This window comes from Pan troglodytes, chromosome X, assembly GCF_028858775.2.
Source record: "Pan troglodytes isolate AG18354 chromosome X, NHGRI_mPanTro3-v2.0_pri, whole genome shotgun sequence".
NCBI lineage: Eukaryota > Metazoa > Chordata > Mammalia > Primates > Hominidae > Pan > Pan troglodytes.
In genome coordinates this window covers 153,270,137-153,288,767 of record NC_072421.2, presented here as the reverse complement: position 1 = coordinate 153,288,767, position 18,631 = coordinate 153,270,137, and the positions used below count along the sequence as shown (strand labels likewise).

General features: G+C 40.6%; 1 protein-coding gene across 9 annotated transcripts in view; it reads right to left on the bottom strand.

Annotated features, from left to right (window-relative positions):
- Positions 1-17,408, bottom strand: part of VAMP7 (vesicle associated membrane protein 7) — a 78,778-nt gene extending 61,370 nt beyond the window's left edge. For 2 of the 9 annotated variants that reach the window (XM_054676966.2, XM_063804776.1), the window contains exons 1-4: positions 17,215-17,350; positions 9,048-9,202; positions 2,966-3,023; positions 404-541 (exon numbers count right to left, since the gene is read on the bottom strand). In XM_054676966.2, the coding sequence (XP_054532941.1) occupies positions 404-541; positions 2,966-3,023; positions 9,048-9,193 (342 nt within the window). In that variant the 5' untranslated portion in view covers positions 9,194-9,202; positions 17,215-17,350. Of the gene's footprint in view, positions 1-403; positions 542-2,965; positions 3,024-9,026; positions 9,203-17,214 lie in introns of all 9 variants that reach the window. The other 7 variants (XM_016944645.3, XM_016944644.3, XM_016944650.4 and 4 more) reach the window with 7 other exon arrangements.
- Positions 17,409-18,631: the final 1,223 nt, after the last annotated feature.

The window sequence follows — 18,631 nt, the reverse complement described above, 5'->3', positions numbered from 1 at the left end:
GGATTCATACAGATGAGGAGAGTTTCAAATTATTAATTTGGGTTGTTAGAAAATTAAATTTCCCTCATGGAAGGGTAGAAGGTTTATGTATAGTTTAAAAGATCATTTGGCATGCTGAACACATTTAAGCATCAGATGGGTAGTTCAACTAGATGATCTTTAATGCTCTTCCAATCATGAGACACTGTGACCACTATTAATACAGATAATAAAGACTATCACTGTTTTCTACCCTAAAATGGCCCCTTTACATTTTTTTTTTAATCAGGGAAGTTTTATTATGTTGGCTTACAGTAACACAATCAGAAAACTATATTGCAGGTCAGGGCCCCCTAGATTCATAGTGTTTGAAGGTAATGAAGAAGATATAAATCAAAATACCTTATCCTGAGAAAGATCTTACCAGCTGTGCAGCTAAGACACTTGAGAACTCGCTATTCATGGCATACGGAAGTGCTGTCTGTGCTCTTGAACCATAAGTAGTCTGGAACCTCTTCTTTATCTCATTCAGAAAATTAAAGGCTCGGGAACGTTCAAAATCCTGAAAAGAGATCAACACAGAACTCACATTTAGAAAGTAAACAAAGATGATGTGAGTGATTAAGAACAACAATAAAAAACAGCTAACATTTACTGAGCAATGATTATCTGAGGAGGAACTAGCATTGATCCTATCTTAAAGATAAGTAAAGGAAGGCTCTGAAAAAGTAACTAACTTGTCCAAAGGTCCAACAACTAGTAAATGAAAGAGCTGAGAATGAATCCAGATATATCTGGTCATTGACAACTGAAGATAATGATACCTAGGTTATCAACTTCTTGACATCAGGAATTGAATTTTACTTCCTCCATATATTTCATAAGATCTATTAGAAGGCCCAGCACAAGAATATGTTTAATAAATCCCATAATAATCATAGAGTCTTTCACACATACAGATACTACTACTGATATTAACTTCAAATCGAATTTTTTCAATAGTGGTGGTATATTTGAAAAGATCAAGTGACATACTCATGTCTAATCCCAGCCAGCCAAAAAGTATGTGTGTTCTCTGTAAGAATACCTTAGAGGAAAAAAATGAATGTGTGTATGTGTGTTTATGTATACATGTATATGTGTGTATCAAATTATAGCTCAAGAAATATGAGGCTCGACTCTAACTATCCCAGATTTCATTAGTATTTTCCTTCTACTACAAGCTGTTTCACATCAGTCATTTCACATATAGCTAGATTTTTTTGTACTTTTGGAAAATATTGTGAAGCCAGAGATAAAAATCACTGTGATGATCACTATGGTTGACAGTCATTTCCCTTTCACCCAAGATGCTTAGTCTAAGCCAAGGGTTCTTAAATTGGGGTCAATGGTCCAAATTCAAGGGGCCTTTGAACTTGGATAGAAAAAAAGAAAATCACATCATTATTTTTATCAATCGTTAACTTATATTTCAATTGTGAATATAGGTTGTATATTCATAATCGGGGTAGTATTAAACAGTACCTGTAACTGTCACCAACAGGAATCTTTTTTCGTATACCATCACAGTTACAGATATCTCAAAATATTGTCAACACCCATCACATCAAGATTATTAGTTATTAGACCTATGACTAGATCTTGTTAATGAGTTCATAAAGAAGCATATATATTACTACATCAAGTTTTTAAAATATTTTGAATACTATATATATATATTTCAATATAATTGGCTTTGTTAGAATTGTGTGTGTGTTATACATTTAAAAGCATTCTGGAAAAGGAAAATTAAAAAAAGAAAACAAAAACATTCTGGGAGTGTCCCACAAGTGACGAGTCTGTGATACAATAAAGATTAGGAACCCTGATCTATGGCAACCATGCCAATTCCAAGTCTCTTTGTCAGTAGGCAGTTTAGAAATGAGCATGCAGCCAATAAGACATGAAAGGAAGTTCACTTTGAAAGCAGGGGGAGGGGAGGGCATGCAGCTGGGAAAAGCTTCCTCATTCCTACAATAAGACACTCAAGAAGACACAGTCCCTCTTCTCCGGACATGAATAAATAAGTATGTAGCTCTACGTAACCATAATGGCAACCTGTCTGGGAAGAAGGAGACATGGAGAAGAGAAGAGAAAGGACCTTAATGACATCATTAAGTTACTGAGAATTTTGGGCTGAGAGCCGACAAACAGTCATACCTAACCAATGTAAACTACAGGTTTATATAGCTGATCATAATGTATTGTAATTTTGTTTTTCCAAAGTTCACATACATTAAAGGATTCATTAACTACTGATAGAAGAAATGATGCTATCTAATTTAACATTCCACGTAAACAATTTTTGAGAGGTTTTGATATCAAAGAATTATAATTATGAACATCAATTCTCACTACAAAATAGAATAAATATAGAAGTTGCAAGAGGCTAAGCTAAAACTCTACCAAAATTGAGTTGATTTGCACATACCCCAGTATCAAGTTTTCTTAACATTTGCTGCTCTATATGACAAATGCAAAATACTAACAATTCCAGCTATGTAAAGTTCGCATCACGTTTGCCCACTATAGGTACAGATCAGCAGTCCCCAACCTTTTTGGCACCAGGGACCGGTTTTGTAGAAGACAATTTTTCCAAGGACTGGGGGAGGGGGAATGGTTTCGGGATTAAACTGTTCCACCTCAGATCATCAGGCATTAGATTCTCCTAAGGAGCATGCAATTTAGATCCCTCAGATGCAGAGTTCACAACAGGGTTCACACTCACATGAGAACCTAATGCTGCTGCTGATCTGACAGGAGGCAGAACTCAGGTGGTAATGCTCATAGGCCACTCACCTCCTGCTATGTGGCCTGGTTCCTAACAAGCCACAGACCTGTACCGGTCTGCAGCCTGGGGGTTGGGGACCCCTGGTATAGATAATTAAGAACTGGCTGTATTAACAGTACACATAGTTAAATAGCAATATGTCTTCAAGTTACTTACATCATCAGTGATACAAAGATATACAATCCTGTCTTGGCAGATGTAATGAAACAAATAACTGTAGAATAAAAGATATAAAACTTACTGTGGTTATAAGCAACATCACTTTTACTTCTATCTTCTATCTATGTATAAGCACGTTCAGTACTGCCAATGTCACCATATTACTTACGGATACAGTCTATTCTCCCTCTTCCCCTTCCCAATATACCTGTTTCTTTCAAGTCAAACTGATAGAAGTACATAAGAAATAAAAAGATCTCTATTCTAGCTACATAGCACAACAGCATGAGTATTACCCATTAGAACGATAGCTGCAAAAGCATAATTGGACTCTTAAAGCATGAACAAGAGATGACATCTTAGGAGGAGCATGTAATTAAGATTAACCCCCAATAGGCCATATGGTTTTCTTTGCTTTTTCCTAAGTTCTTAAAGCAAACATCTTTTCTACCAAATTCTCAACATTTGAGTATCCACTTTGAGTTAGTTACTGTGCTGGATGCTGAGGATACAAAAAAGCAAAACCACCAAGTCCCAGTCTTCATAGGGATCACAGTGTAAGGAATTACAGTGCAGCATGGCAAACAGGATGACAGGAAAGTTAAAGGCAGTACATGGTGCTCTGGGGACATATTAATAGATGAGGCACGAAATGGAGATTTGCCAAAGGGTAACCAGAAAGACTTCCCAGAACAAGTGATGTCTGATTTAAGACCTGAAGAATAAGTAACAGATGGCAAGGTAAAGAGTGAGTGAAAGGCCAGGCGTGGTGGCTGGCTCATGCCTGTAATCCTAGCACTTTGGGAGGCTGAGGCGGGCAGATCGCTTGAGCTCAGGAGTTCAAGACCAGCCTGGGCAATGTGGCAAAACCCCGTCTCTACATAAAATACAAAAATTAGCCAGGTGTGGTGGCACACGCCTACAGTCCCAGCTACTTGGGAGGCTGAGGCAGGAGGATCGCTGGAACCCAGGAGGTTGAGGCTGTAGTAAGCTGAGATTGCGCCACTGCACTCCAGCCTGGGTAACAAAGTGAGACCTTGTTTCAAAAAAAACAACAACAAAAAAAAGTGAGCAAAGAGTTTTTCCAGAGAGGAAGCAGCAAGCATAAGGGCCTAGAGGTAAAACAGCACCTAATAGATTTAGGAAAGTAAAATTGGCTCACATGACTAGAGTACAGAATGTGAAGAAAAAGTGAATTATCTGGACAGACAAGACTGGAGAAGTAAGCAAAAACCAGGTTATACAAGACTTTATAAACCACACTGTGCATTATCCTAAGAATAATGAATAAACATCCAAAAGTTTTAGCCTAGGGAGGGTGTGATCAGATTTGCACTTTTAAAAGGACACATTAAAAAAAAAAAACAAAAAAAAACAAAGGACACATTGGCTAGAGTGCGGAAAACTGACTCAAAGGAGGACCAGACAGGAGACTACTGCAGTATACCGGGTAAGAAATGAGGAGGGAAATAAACTAAAGTAGAATGGGTAATAAAGAAAAAGGGACAGAGAAGAGATAGGAGGCAGCATTTATAGAACTTGGTGACTGGCATGAGACAGGTTAACTAAATTTTGCCTCCCACATTTGTACCTTGGGCAAGTGGATAGATAGGGGTACCTGTTGAATTATATTAATGTTCACAGAGGACTGACATGAATTACAAGGAGATACAGGAACTCAGGCAAAATCTTTTCCTCCAATACTCTAAAACTATTTGCACCATTTCCACCAATGACTTCCACATTGCCATATCCAGTGGCTCTCTCTGAAACATATGATAGTGTTGACCACTTCCTTTTGGAAAGTGTTTTATCTTCACTAGCTTTCTTGACATCAGGCTTGCCTGGTGCTATAGACTGAACTGTGTCCTTTCAAAATTCATATGTTACAGTGTGACTATATTTGGAGACAAGGCCTTTGGGAGGCACTTAAGATTAGATGAGGTCATGAGGGTGGGGTCCTCGTGATGGGATTAGTGGCTTTAAAAAAGAGGAAGAAAGAGATCACTCTCTTTCCACCACCTGAGAACACAGCAAGAAGGTGGCCATCTGCCAGCCAGGAAGAAGGCCCTCATCAAGAACTGAATTAGCGGGCACCTCACCCAGTCTCCAGAACTGTGAGAAACAAGTATCTGTTGTTCAAGCCACTCAGTCTATGGTATTTTGTTATAGCAGCCCAAGCAGGCTAATATACCTGGTTTATATCATAGTCCCTTTCCCTCTACACTAACGTTTTCTAGCTTCCTTAGCCTCCTGCTTTTTTCACACTTACTCCCTGGAGGGCAGCATGCACTCTCATGTTTTGTTGTAGTTTGTTTTCAGCTACCACAATTATGCCAATGATTCCCAAATCTCCATCTGACCTATCTCCTGAGCTCCAGGACTACCTACACTACTGTCTACTAGACATATCCAACTGGACATACCATAGACAGCTTAAACATGACATGCCCAGAATGAAAGTCATCACTTTCCCCATAAAATTTGTTTCTCCTAAACCAGACTTGTAAGTCACTTGGTGCACAGGCCACAAAAGGTAACAAGGTATGATCCCTGCCATCAAGAAGCCTACAGTCAGGGTACATAAATAAACAATCATTTCAATTATAATACAGTCTGAGGCCAGGCACGGTGGCTCATGCCTGTAATCCCAGCACTTTGGGAGGCCGAGGCAGGCGGATTGCCTGAGGTCAGGAGTTCGAGACCTGCCTGGCCAACATGGTGAAACCCCATCTCTATTAAAAATACAAAAATTAGCCAGGCGTGGTGGCACACGCCTGTCATCCCAGTTACTCGGGAGGCTGAGGCAGGATAATCACTTGAACCCAGGAAGTGGAGGTTGCGGTGAGCTGAGATTGCGCCATTGCACTCCAGCCTGGGCAACAAAAGCGAAACTCCGTCTCAATAATAATAATAATAATAATAATAATAATAATACAGTGTGAAAAGTGTTACAATATGAACAAACTAGATGCTATGTAGACACATAAAAAGAGTGTCTGATTGTGGTGCCTGACTCAGTGTTAATGTTCAGGGGTTTCTGGAAAAGGAAACATCTAAGCTCAGGCACACAAAGTGAGATTTTTTAAAAATTAAGTAGATAAATATATTCCAGTAAAAGGTAACAGCTATTGCAAAGGCTAGGAAGAGAGAAAGAACCTAGCATTGAATTGTAAATGGCTAAGTATGAAGTATGGCTGGAAAGCAAAACTGAGGACTAAAGTAGTAAAAGATGAGCCCACAGAAGGAAAAAGTGGCAGATCTTGAAGAATATTCCAAGTCCCGTTAAGGAATTTTACCTCGAGGGCAGACAGTATCTGTTGAAGGAAGGAATATGATCAGAACTGCCCTTTTAGAAGCATTAAAGTACAAATTAAGAAAGTATTTCGCTTGGGACCTGTAAAGTGAGCAAAAGTTTACAAGGAGGCTTAGGGGGAGAACAGCATTCCTAGAAGATAACAAAAGCATGAAAAAAAAGGTACCAAAGCTCGAAATAACACAGCTAGATCAGAGACACAGGCAGAGAGGCATGGCAGACAGATAACATCTCCTTCTACTATAACTGCATTTTAATTGGATTACATATTCTATACTCTCTTAAAGCTACATATGGCTGTGACTAAATTCTGGCTCATAATACATGAGTGGAAGATATATGCCCTATTTCCCAGTCTTGCCTCTAAAAGGACGACTACATGTGCTTTCCCTGGACATTTTCCCAGGAACTGCCTAGAAACACAAAGACTGTAAGTCTAATACATTTTTAGAGAAAGTATAAAGCCAAAATCATAAGAAGCTAAGATTATTTAACCCCTAACCTCTAGGCCCACAAACCTACACTGGCAGCAAGAGGACTACAAAATGTGTACAATTCCCAAAGATGATATACTCTCTAACTACCATTTTGGATGTGGCCAGAAAGGAAAAACTTCCTGGAGAACAAAGCCAGGAGTCAGGGAAAAAGGGTGAGGGAGTTCCTTCAAGAAAGCAGAACCACTAACCACTTCCTGGTCAGAATAGGGAGTCTTTGAAATTGTGTGAGGCAATTATTTGATCATTACTGGAAAGCAATGACTTCTACATGTTTCTCATTCTTCCCTTTTCCAAATGGGAGTTTGTAACTCTCACTGTGATGATCCTTTTCTTATTTCACCATTGTCTACTGGGTTAGGCTGGGAAAGCAGGGAAAACATATGACTTATCTTTTACTTTATGGTCAGTGGACCACAGGAGCCACACCAGGGCCTGATGGATAGGACTGTGTACCACCTAGACATGCTGGACTTGGAGCCAAACACAGTGACTAGATAGGTCTTTGGAGCTACCTCTCTCAGAGAAGAGGCGTATTCTATGTTTGGGAAGAAAGGTTCACTGAAATATCTGGGTGGCCAGAAGAGTAGGCTGGAAGACTGCAAGTCATCCCCTGATATCCTATAACTTCCTCCAGAGTAACAGAGTTTTAGTTGAGCCTACGACTGCATAGCCAGAGATGACAATTCCTGGCCTCCCTTCTGGCTATGCTAGCTACATGACTGTGTAGTGAACAGTAAGATGTAAGTGGAAACTTCTCAACAATATCAGGCCACTTCTGGGCCCTGCCTTTAAAATTACTGGGCAAGCACTGGGATATAACAAGCACCAAAGGAGCTGCCTTGGCCAGAAGTGGAAAGCACTAATTGCTTTGGGAATTAGGGAATTGGAAATGGCAGAGCCACCCCAACATCCCAAACCACTCATCTCTGGACTATCTCATTAAAATTAATACTGTATCTTGGGGGTCTCTCTCATAGTAGCTTAGAGTACACCTTAAACTGTATAAGGGGTTAGCCATAGAAAGTAATAAGGACCTCATTCTGAGATAAGAACTAAGGAAGTAAGGCTGGGTTAAGTAAGAAAAGATTTTTAAGTGCCAACGGGGAAGGTTGAGGCACTTTTTAAAACTAATTACTAAGATTTCCCAACTATGGCCACTCTAATAAGCCACCAGAGTGATCTTTCTAAAGCAAAAACTGACCGAAGGGCCAGGCGCAGTGGCTCACGCCTGTAATCCCAACACTTTGGGAGGCCAAGGCAGGCGAATCACCTGAGGTCAGGAGCTTGAGACAAGCCTGGCCAACATGGTGAAACCCCAACTCTACTAAAAATACAAAAATTAGCTGGGCATGGTGGTGCACGCCTGTAATCCCAGCTACTCAGGAGGCTAAGGCACGAGAATCATCTGAACCTGGGAGATGGAGATTGCAGTGAGCCAAGATCGCACCACTGCACTCCAGCCTGGGTGACAGAGTGAGACTCTGTTTCTAAATAAATAAATAAATAAATAAATAAATAAATAAATAAAACAAACCTGACTGTGTCACACCCTGGCTGAAAACCTTCAATGCCTTTCCACTGCCCACAAGGTAAAGTCCAAGCTCTTAATATGGCCTACAAGGCCCTACATGACTTTTCTTCTACCCATCTCTCTAGCTTTATTTTCACCATCCTGGGCACCAGTCACAGAGAACAGTCTGCAGTTCCCTAAATATGCCCGCCCTATGATCTCATGCCTCCATACTTCTCTACCTGCTGTTCCTTCTACTTGGAATACCATTCTCCTATCTACTACTTCCCATCCCCCCAACCCTTGACATCGTGGATTTGACTTTCTCCCTCATTAAACTATAACCCTTATGAGGGCAAATACTACATATCTTGTTATATCCCCAGCACCAAGCAAAGTGCCTGGCAATAGTTAAGTGCTCAGTAAATATTTACTGAAAGAATGAACAAAGGAACATTATCTATCTTATCTGAATTATTTCACATATCACACAGCTCTAGAGCAAAGTCATTTTTACATTTAACATTTCCATCTTTCTTCAAAATAAAATATCACTTCAATAATAGAATAAAATAATTACAAGTTAAATTTATAAGTAACAAAACCAGATATATTTTCTAAGTTGGTGAAGGTTACTATTCTGTCAGCTTATTCAAATTATGTACCTAGAAGCTTGTTTTCTACTTTTCTACCATTCTGATTAGAGTAACAGAATTCCCTTCTTTCATCCCTTACCACATGCAGAACAGAACTCACTTGCCATGTGAGTACGTTAGTTTGTTATTTTCAGAAGGTATCTTAGCCAGAATCTGCTCTGTCACCTCCAGGAAGTTTCCTCCACACCAAGCATGTTTGGCAAGGATAGTGGTCCCCCTGGCAACAACAGCAAAAAGAATCGCCATGGCTTCAGTCTATCAAAAGGAAAAAGACACAGATTTAGAATATTTCTTTGACATAATCTTTCAAAGGTAACTTACTACCATTTATCAACATACTACCTGGAGATAGTATCTAACGAGGCACTACAACATGAAACTTAATAACAGACTTAAGAGCAGGCTTAAAAAGAAGGTCAAAGTTTTCTACAAACTTACAACCTAAGCCATGCTTGTATGCATTCATATAAAGAGACATACAAAACACATACACACACACACACCATTGATAGATTGCATTTACAAATTATTACAGCACAAACAGATATCACTCTTTTGAAAAGCAATGACTATAGATAGCAAAGGGACATAAAGATGTCTTCATTCTTTAATGTAGAAATTCCATCCTGAAAATTTATCCTAGAGAAATAGTTCAACAGAAGTTAAGACTCTAGATTCACAAAGATAACTATTAACAATAAAAATAGCCTATATTTATTGTTTACTATGTGGCCAGGTACCATTTTAAGTACTTTATAATTATTAATCCATTTAATCCTCACAACTCAATGAGATTATACACTATTATGATACTTCTATTATAGATGAGAAAACTGAAGCACAGATGACTTAAATAATTTCCCCCAAATTACAGAGCTAGTAAGTGTGGAGCTGCAATTTAAACCTAGGCAGTATGGTTCTAGAGCTCATAATCTTACCCTTTTACTGTACACTGCCAGTATAAAGGCATTATCCATAACAGAAACAAAGTGAAAATAACTCAAAGCTTCCACAAGAAAGGAATGGTAAGACCCTTCATAAACAAAACATTACTAAAACCATATGGCATGAGTTTAAGATTATTTTCCTTATGTCTGCCTATGAATATGTGCTATTATTTCCCACCTAACAAGCCCAGCTTCTCTTATTTAATGGCATAAACATAAAAAGAGACGAACAAATCCTTTTCTAGTCTTCGATTAACTGTTAAACCTACTCTTATTTCTTAACATGCTCAGTACCCAACATACCAGTGGTTCTCAAACTGTAGTGGGAATACGAATCATCTTGTGTGGCAGAGTATGAGTCATTTGCTAAAAATTCAAACTCTTGGCATCACTTCCTGAAATTCTGATTCCGTAGGCCTGAGGTAGGGCCCTGGAATCTGTATTTAATACAAGTCTGTCTGGATGCAGGTGATTCACACAAACATACTTTGTGAAACACAACAGCAAACTATAAACTGTTTGAGATCAAGGAATGTGCAGATTCCTTATTGCAATCCCAGCATGGAAGGACAGCACACAGAGCAGAAGGTGCTCATCTGTCTCTCGGGCTGAATGCCTTTTGGGGATCTCTTTTTCATTCCTACTCTCTAACTGAAGTTGTTCCCCAGGGTTGTGATCTCAACCATCTTCTTTCTAGAATTCTCCTTACACATATGCAGTAAGTTATAGTTTCCAAATTGCTGTCTTATACTTTATCTCCCTTGATCCTAAAGCCTCCCTAACTGTGGATCCTACTGTTCTGTTTCTTTTCTTTTCTTTTTTTTTTTTTTTTTTGAGACAGGGTCTTGCTCTGTCACCCAAGCTCCAGGCTAGAGTGCAGTGGCACAATCTTGGCTCACTACAGCCTCCACTCATCAGGCTCAAGTGATCCTCCTACCTCAGCCTCTGGAGTATCTGGGACTACAGGTGTGTGCCACCATGTCCGGCTATTTTTGTATTTTTTTTGTACAGACAGGGTTTCACCATGTCACCCAGGCTGGTCTTGAACTCCCAGGCTCAAGCGATCCACCTGCCTTGGCCTCCCAAAGTGCTGGGATTACAGGCGTGAGCCACTGTACCTGGCCCTGTTCTGTTTCTTCAAAGCATCGTTACGCATTATCTCTGCTCCTCTGCCTCCTTTCAACTCTTCTACTTACTATAATCCAGCTTTTGCCCTTAAAACTCCAGAAAACCATGCTTCCTAAGGTCACCAACAGCCTCTATATTGCAAAATACAGTGGTTGCTTCTCTATTCTTACCTTACTTGACCTCTTAGGCACAGTCAACACTGCTGACCGACCCTCCTTCTTGAAATGCTCCTACATCTCTGGCTGCTCTTTTTGTCTTCTTGCTGACTCTTCCTCCTCTACCTGACCTCTAAATGTTGACTTTCCTCCGGGACTGATTCTGTGCCCTTTTATTCCCAGATGAGCTCAGTTAGATCTGCCATTTTAAACATGATTTATTTGCTGAAGATATATTGCATACAGAAAAAAAAAAATAGTGCCAAAGATAAAACCCAAAGCACAACCAACTGTTGAGGGAAAGGTAGATAAATAGAGACTCACAAAGACTGAGGAGGACCAAATGGGAAAGCCAAAAGTGTGGTGGCCCAGAAGCCGAAAGGAAAGAAAGAGAATGAAGACTGTAAAACAATCAGTGAAATTTTATAACAAGGAAGGAGGTCATTGCTTAGGGTCAAAGAGACACAGTAGAGAGGAACAAAAACACAAAGAGAAACAGAGATAAGAAATCATATGGTCCCTGGAACAGAGAGATGAAAAAGTAGCAGCCTCAGTCCCTGTGCAGGTTCAAGAAGAAAACTGACCTTGGCAACAATTAATACAAAAAGATCTAGTGTTTCAGTGGACTGTAAGTTCATTATGAACCAACGGTATGCGATATTGCTTAAAAATGCTTACATAATCTCAAAGTACATTAAGAAATAGGGTGTCTTGACCTGTTTAAGTACTAGTCCCATTACACTCTGTGCTGGTTAGAACATATGTAAAATACTGAATTCAATTCTGGGTAGAATATTTAACGACTGGCCAAAAGGGAGGCAATACAATACGGGTGAGAGACATGGAGACTGTGTCATCTGAAGACTGGCTGGAGGAACTAGAGATATGTAACATGAGAAAGAGAGGACTTAGAGGGAACATGACAATAGTTTTTGAGTTTATATAAAGTACAGTCACCTGGAACAGGGAGCACATTATTCGGAATATAACTAGGAACAATGAATATAAGTTATACGCAAGTAGTGTTTCTTCCAATAAAAGCAGTCCCCAACTTAAAAATGACTGTTAAACAGTGGGTACATAGCAACAGAAACTTTACTTTCCTTCCAGATGTCACTAATAGGAATTCCTTCCTCTCTGCTATACTGCTAAAAATCCCACCTATGAAGTCTTACCTGCCCCCATTGTAAGTGTCTTGTAATAGAATCCATAACGTCTTGATGAGTATTGGGATAACAGAAACAACTGTGGCACAACGAACACTGCACTTGAAGTTAGAAAACCTGGCTCTGCTAATTATTAGCAGTATGTAAATGCCTAATAAACCATAAAGTGCTATATAAAGATAAGATCCAAGAAGAAAAAGAATGAAAAGATAAGCCAGAGAGAGAAGGGAAGAAAAAAAGATAATGCAACATAAAGGAAAGCCCCATATCAACACTGTTCCTCTTTGTTCTCCTATTCACTCCCCACTTGGTCCCACAGCCACCATCCCAATTCTACTTTATTCCTGCTAAGAATCCTGTATTAGTTTCTTGTAGCTGCAGTAATAAAGTACCAAAAACTTGGTTGCTTAAAACAACAGAAATGTATCGCCTACCAGTTCTGAGGGTTAAAAGTCCAAAATCAAGATGTTGGCAGGGCTATGCTCCCTCTGAAACCTGTAGAAGAGAATCTTTCCTTATCTCTTTCTAGCTTCTGATAGTTTGGTGGCAATCCTTGGTGTTCCTTGGCTTGGAGGTGCAGCACTTCAATCTTTACGTCTGTAGTCACATGGTGTTCTCTGTATCTGTGTCTTCACACTGCATTCTCTCTGTCTCTCTTCTTTTATATGGATGCCAGTCATATTGGATAAAGGGCCCACTCTACTCCAGTATGACCCCATTTTCAATTACATCTTAATTACATCTGCAAAGATCCTATTTCTAAATAAGATCCCATTCACAGGTACCACGGGTTAGGACTTCAACAGAGCTTTCTGGAGGACACAATTCAACCCACAACAAACCCCCATTTTAAACTGATACTACACCTGATCTTAGCCAAAAGGCTGACAAGCAATGCAAACTTCCATTTTAGAAACTCACTGTTCATCCCAAATAAATCCTACCCTTCCCTTTCCAGATACTCATATCACCCAACTTGCCTCCCTCTCTAAAACCTCTGTCCCTTCGTTTTCCTTGCTCATATTGGAGGACTGTCCTTAGAGCTAAGGGCTAGAAGGGTCACCCACAACAGTTTGGAGTTAGAAAAGCCTGTTTTTACTATGTTAAGGGACTAAAGAAAGGATATTTTTGTTCTAGTTGTTGGGTTTCTAAAAAAAGATATGCTATAAGGGAATTCAAATGAGAATTATAAATGCAGTTTTTTAATAGAGGAATTATTGTAAATTGTGGGGAAGGTCTTCGAGTCCACTAAATTAAAAGTTAATAAAATGATACTGGTTGGCATAACAATGTAAATGTCATGGATAGCATTATTTATAGAAGGAAATGCATCCAGCGTTCCAAACAATAAGCTTACAACAGTACTTTTAGAATATATCCATTTGTAAGTAAGAAATTGCCTGTATTAAAAAATTTGGTAATAACATAGAACAGCAATGATGAAAATGCTCCTCCTCAGCAGAAGCATCTTCAAGTAGAGGCTGAAGACAGTTTCAGGTAACTGAGTAAGGGGAAAGGCCAAGTCCATGTGTTTTGAGAAATCTTTTAATTCTGCATTTGTATTTTGATAACACTGAAAAATGTATAAGAATATTCTGGATCATCTACATGTGTATCTTATAAACAAGCAATGGCACACAATTCAGTGCTGCACTTGCATTCCTGTCTATAAAGGAATAGGTGTCAATAAATCACCTAAAATAACAATGCTTAATGTTTACATCTTAGAAGTATCTGGCTGATCTTAGGTTGGCACATCCTAAATTCACGACAGTCATGACTCAAGCACTCTTGTACTGCTGTTGTTTTTAATCAGTTATAAAGACAAAATTTGTCTTTTGCAGTAATGATTTACAATTGAAAGATACCTGCATGGAATAAGACTTTAATTTTGGCTGGGCGCAGTGGTTCATGCCTGTAATCCCAGCACTTTGGGAGGCTGAGGCGGGCGGATCACCCAAGGTCAGGAGTTCGAGACCAGCCTGACCAACATGGAGAAACCCCGTTTCTACTAAAAATACAAAATTAGCCAGGCGTGGTGGCGCACGCCTGTAATTCCAGCTGCTCGGGAGGCTGAGGCAGGAGAATCGCTTGAACCCGCGAAGTGGAGGCTGAGGTGAGCCAAGATCATGCCATTGCACTCCAGCCTGGGTAACAAGAGCAAAACTCTGTCTCAAAAGAAAAAAAAAAGTTTAATTTTAATACTTGAGGCTTTTATCTGACATCCTGAAAATGACAATGTGGCAGAATAACATTACCACTTAAATTACCTCAGGCTGAGAAAGTAATACTCAAAGATGTGTTTCTTGGCCGGGCATGGTGGCTCATGCCTGTAATCCCAGCACTTTGGGAGGCCGAGGTGGATCACCTGAGGTCAGGAGTTCGAGACCAGCCTGACCAAAAATGGTGAAATCCCGTCTCTACTAAAAATACAAAAAAAAATTAGTCAGGCGTGGTGGTGTGCACCTGTAATCCCAGCTACTCAGGGGACTGAGGCAGGAGAATTGCTTGAACCTGGGAGGCGGAGGTTGCAGTGAGCCGAGATCGCGCCGCTGCACTCCAGCCCAGGCAACGGAGTGAGGCTCCGTCTCAAAAAAAAAAAAAAAAAAAAAGATGTGTTTCTACCAAGTAGAAACCAAATGATACCAAAACATGCTGTGTGAACAGAGGTTATACAACTGTTCAAATAAAGTAGTAGAATTAACTCATTACATAGCACATGGTGATAGTCAATGCAAAATTTTTAAAAAGTATTCTGTATCATTATATTATCGCAGGAGGATCTATTATGTTAATTCTTGCAAGAGTTCATTGGCAGAATGTTTCATAGGAAATATAAAAAGGAAATTAATTTTTTTCCACCCCTGTATCATGAGCAGATTATTAAATTAACTGGCCCACTAAATTAATGGAGGGAGGTACACAAGGTGCTTGGGAAGAGATGGGAGATCCTTTTAGGAGGGATGGATGGAAGAAGAGAAGGCACTGAGAGCAAGGTAAAGAAGGTACATAAGCTAGCCTGATAAGATGGAATGGTCCACCTTTGGTGAATGAGAAGGTTGAGGAATACGGCTGATGGCCTTACATAAAGAAGGCCTTGTATAAATCATGTCATTTAAATTTGATCAAATAGGGAGTCTATTTCAGTTCAACACGTATATACTGGTGGGTTACTATATGACAGTCAAAGTAGACACTAGAGGTATAAAGTTAAGGAAGAAGGGACTCCTATACTTGAGGGAGCCATAGAACAATGGGGAAGACAGATATAAATAAATGCAATAAAGTATAATAAGTGAATAATCTAAGAATGTCCACAATTGCTCAGGAAATGTCTTAATGTTTTGTGATGATCTCACCTCGGATGAAGAACAGGAATGCAGGTGTCAGCCTATGCCTTAGAAATTTCCTCAGTATACTGTTAGGATTATTTCTCCTTGGAAGAGAGGTCAAAGTGTCTATTTTACCCTATTTTCCCAGTGCTCAGCACAGTGCCTACCATCTAATATTCCCTCAAATATTTGTTGAATAAATGAGTGAACATTGAGCATATTTTGGTTTTAAATATACTATAAATGGTAGATAACTTTATATTCAGAAGGACCTGGTAAGAATAATATTTTCACAACCAAACTATCTTTCTAAGTAAGATAAAGCAGTTGAGCTAATAGTAATCCAATCCCCCACTCTTCTCTCTGGGTCTTAGAAGGAATAAACCAACTACAGATAAACCATGAATTCTGATGCAATAACCTTGGAGGAGATAGAAGAATGAAGAATAAACACTGCTTAGATAGGGGAAAAGAAGAGGTGTTTACGAAAAGTCATGTTACAGATCAAGATTATTCCTGTTGGTATTACAACTATTCTTTCTGGACGATGCCCTGACCTCTGACTTTCTTAGGATAGGGTCCCATCCTTTCAAGTCAACCACCTGTTTTATTTTGCATTAACCAATACATAACATAATCCTGATTATTCCTGTTTTCCCCTCTAGACACAAACATGTAAGTTCCTGAGAGTAGCAACCTCCTAAGTCTTGTTTACAGCTGTATCCCCTGCACTTAAAAGAGTGTCAAGCATATACCAGCCGTTCAATAAATATTTGTTAAATGTATGAATGGATCTGCTCTCAGCCACAGGTATTCAAAGGGAATTAATATCCTAAACATGACTGTATCCTCTGGGATCAAGGGAGGGATAATGGAGATACAGGTAGTTGAAAGCAATTAATGAGGCCAAATGAAGACAGTTGGTTGTTTGTGAGAGTTATGGCAGAGGGAGATGTAAAGCATTTACCAAAGTACGCGGTCAGAATTTGATAAACATTGGCCATTAATAAAAACACCAAACAGGTCTGAAGCTGAGGAAACGGGTCTAGGCAGAAATACAGTTCCTGAACAGAGGAAGAAGGGGACTGTCAATACTGAGCAGTGGAGGAAGGGCGAATAAGGGGCTAGGAACCCACGAAGGAGCATAAACAGCCAGAAGTAGAAGGTGAAGCAGAAAGTGACGTCACCGAACAAGGACGTAGAGAGTTTTTAGAAGACTCGGGCGATCTCAAGAGATTTAAATGCTACAGAAAGGTCTTGTAGAATACAAACTGAGAGAAAGTTAACATTTTTTCCCTCCTGTAATGACAGCTTAAGTGACGCATTCTGACACTCTTTAACTCGAGGCCTTTCCAGTGGCATAAGACGCACCTCGCCAAAACCGGTCCTGCCCGACAACTGAAACTGTCGACACCAGAGAAGCCCAAGTCACCCCTGCACTGCCTCCTCGCTCCACCCCAGCACCTTTCCATCGACACCTCCGCCCTCCCTCCGCAGTTCTCTCCCCGCCTCCCGCAGGGCGCACCCCACTCCATTTACCTGTCCGGGCACCCTCTGAGGGCGCGCGGGCTCGGGACGGAGGGACGCGGGTCAGTGCAGGGTCGCCAACTGCCCGCTCCCAGAGGAGGCTGGGACCGGACGCCGCTGACTTCCGCATGAAGCGCCCCGTCTACGCGTGGCCTCTTGGGAGTGGGAGCGCTCCTCCAATGGCAGCAGGCGACACGGCTAGGCCTGCTGGGTTCCCAGCCCCCCGCACTTCCCAGGAGCCGTACTGCATTCTGGGAGTAGTAGTTCCGATTGGAGTATCACTGAGTGTTTCACGTTCGTTCGACAGCTCTTGTGGTAAACAGCGTCAAATGCCGTATAGGGATCCAGGAAAATGAGAGGATGCAGGCTAGATAAAGAATCTACCAGCAATGAGTAGGCGGCATAAATGAAGAGCCAAGCTTGCCCCGTCTCTCCTGCTTAGTCTCAGTAGGCAGCGTCGCCCGTTTCCTCACAGACAAAATAGAATTCATCTGACAGGAACTGCCTCTACTTTCGCCATGACATTTTCTAATTTTCTTGTACCCCTCACCAATCCTTTCTCCTATTCTTTTTGCAATAATAATAAACGACTACTCTCCTTTGATCTAAGCCAGCCCTCTTCCATCCCTATTCCCTGTTGCCGACTCAGAGCCAAGCTCCTCTGATGAACCCTTCCGTTGCATGACTCCTCAACGGCTCTCTGCTAACTCGCTCTTTACTATCAGGACTTAAAGGCTGTCAAAATTTCTCTCATCTAAAACATTCCAAAGTCACCTTTCTTAACCCCATACCCCAAGCCCTCTCATCAAACACAGACCAAACACAGATAAGCTAGTGGCCTTTCTCTCACCTCTCCTTTACAGACAGAATTCTCAACAGTGTTGCTAAAACAAATAGATACTTTTAAGCCATTACCGTATTTCAACTCTGCAGGACTTTAGTTTGATTATTCCTTTTTTTTTTTTTTTTTTTTTTTGAGATGGAATCTCACTCTGTTGCCCAGGCTGGAGTGCAGTGCCGCGATCTCGGCTCACTGCCAGCTCCGTCTCCCGGGTTCAAGCGATTCTCCTGCCTCAGTCTCCCAAGTAGTTGGGACTACAGGCGTGCGCCACCACAGGCAGCTAATTTTTTATATTTTTAGTAGAGACGGGGTTTCACCATATTGGCCAGGCTGGTCTCGAACTCCTGACCTCGTAATCCACCCGCCTCAGTCTTCCAAAGTATTGGGATTACAGGCATAAGCCACCACACACGGCCCTTATTCCCTCCTTTTTGAACCCCTTTATTCTGTTAGCTCTTTCCAAGAACTACACCCTGCTGGTTCTCCTCCCACCTCTGTGGCAGCTCTTCATTTTCTTTAGAAATGTTCACATTCCATAGGGTTCTGCCCTATGCCATCTTCTCTTCTTACTCTTCACACTCTTCCTGG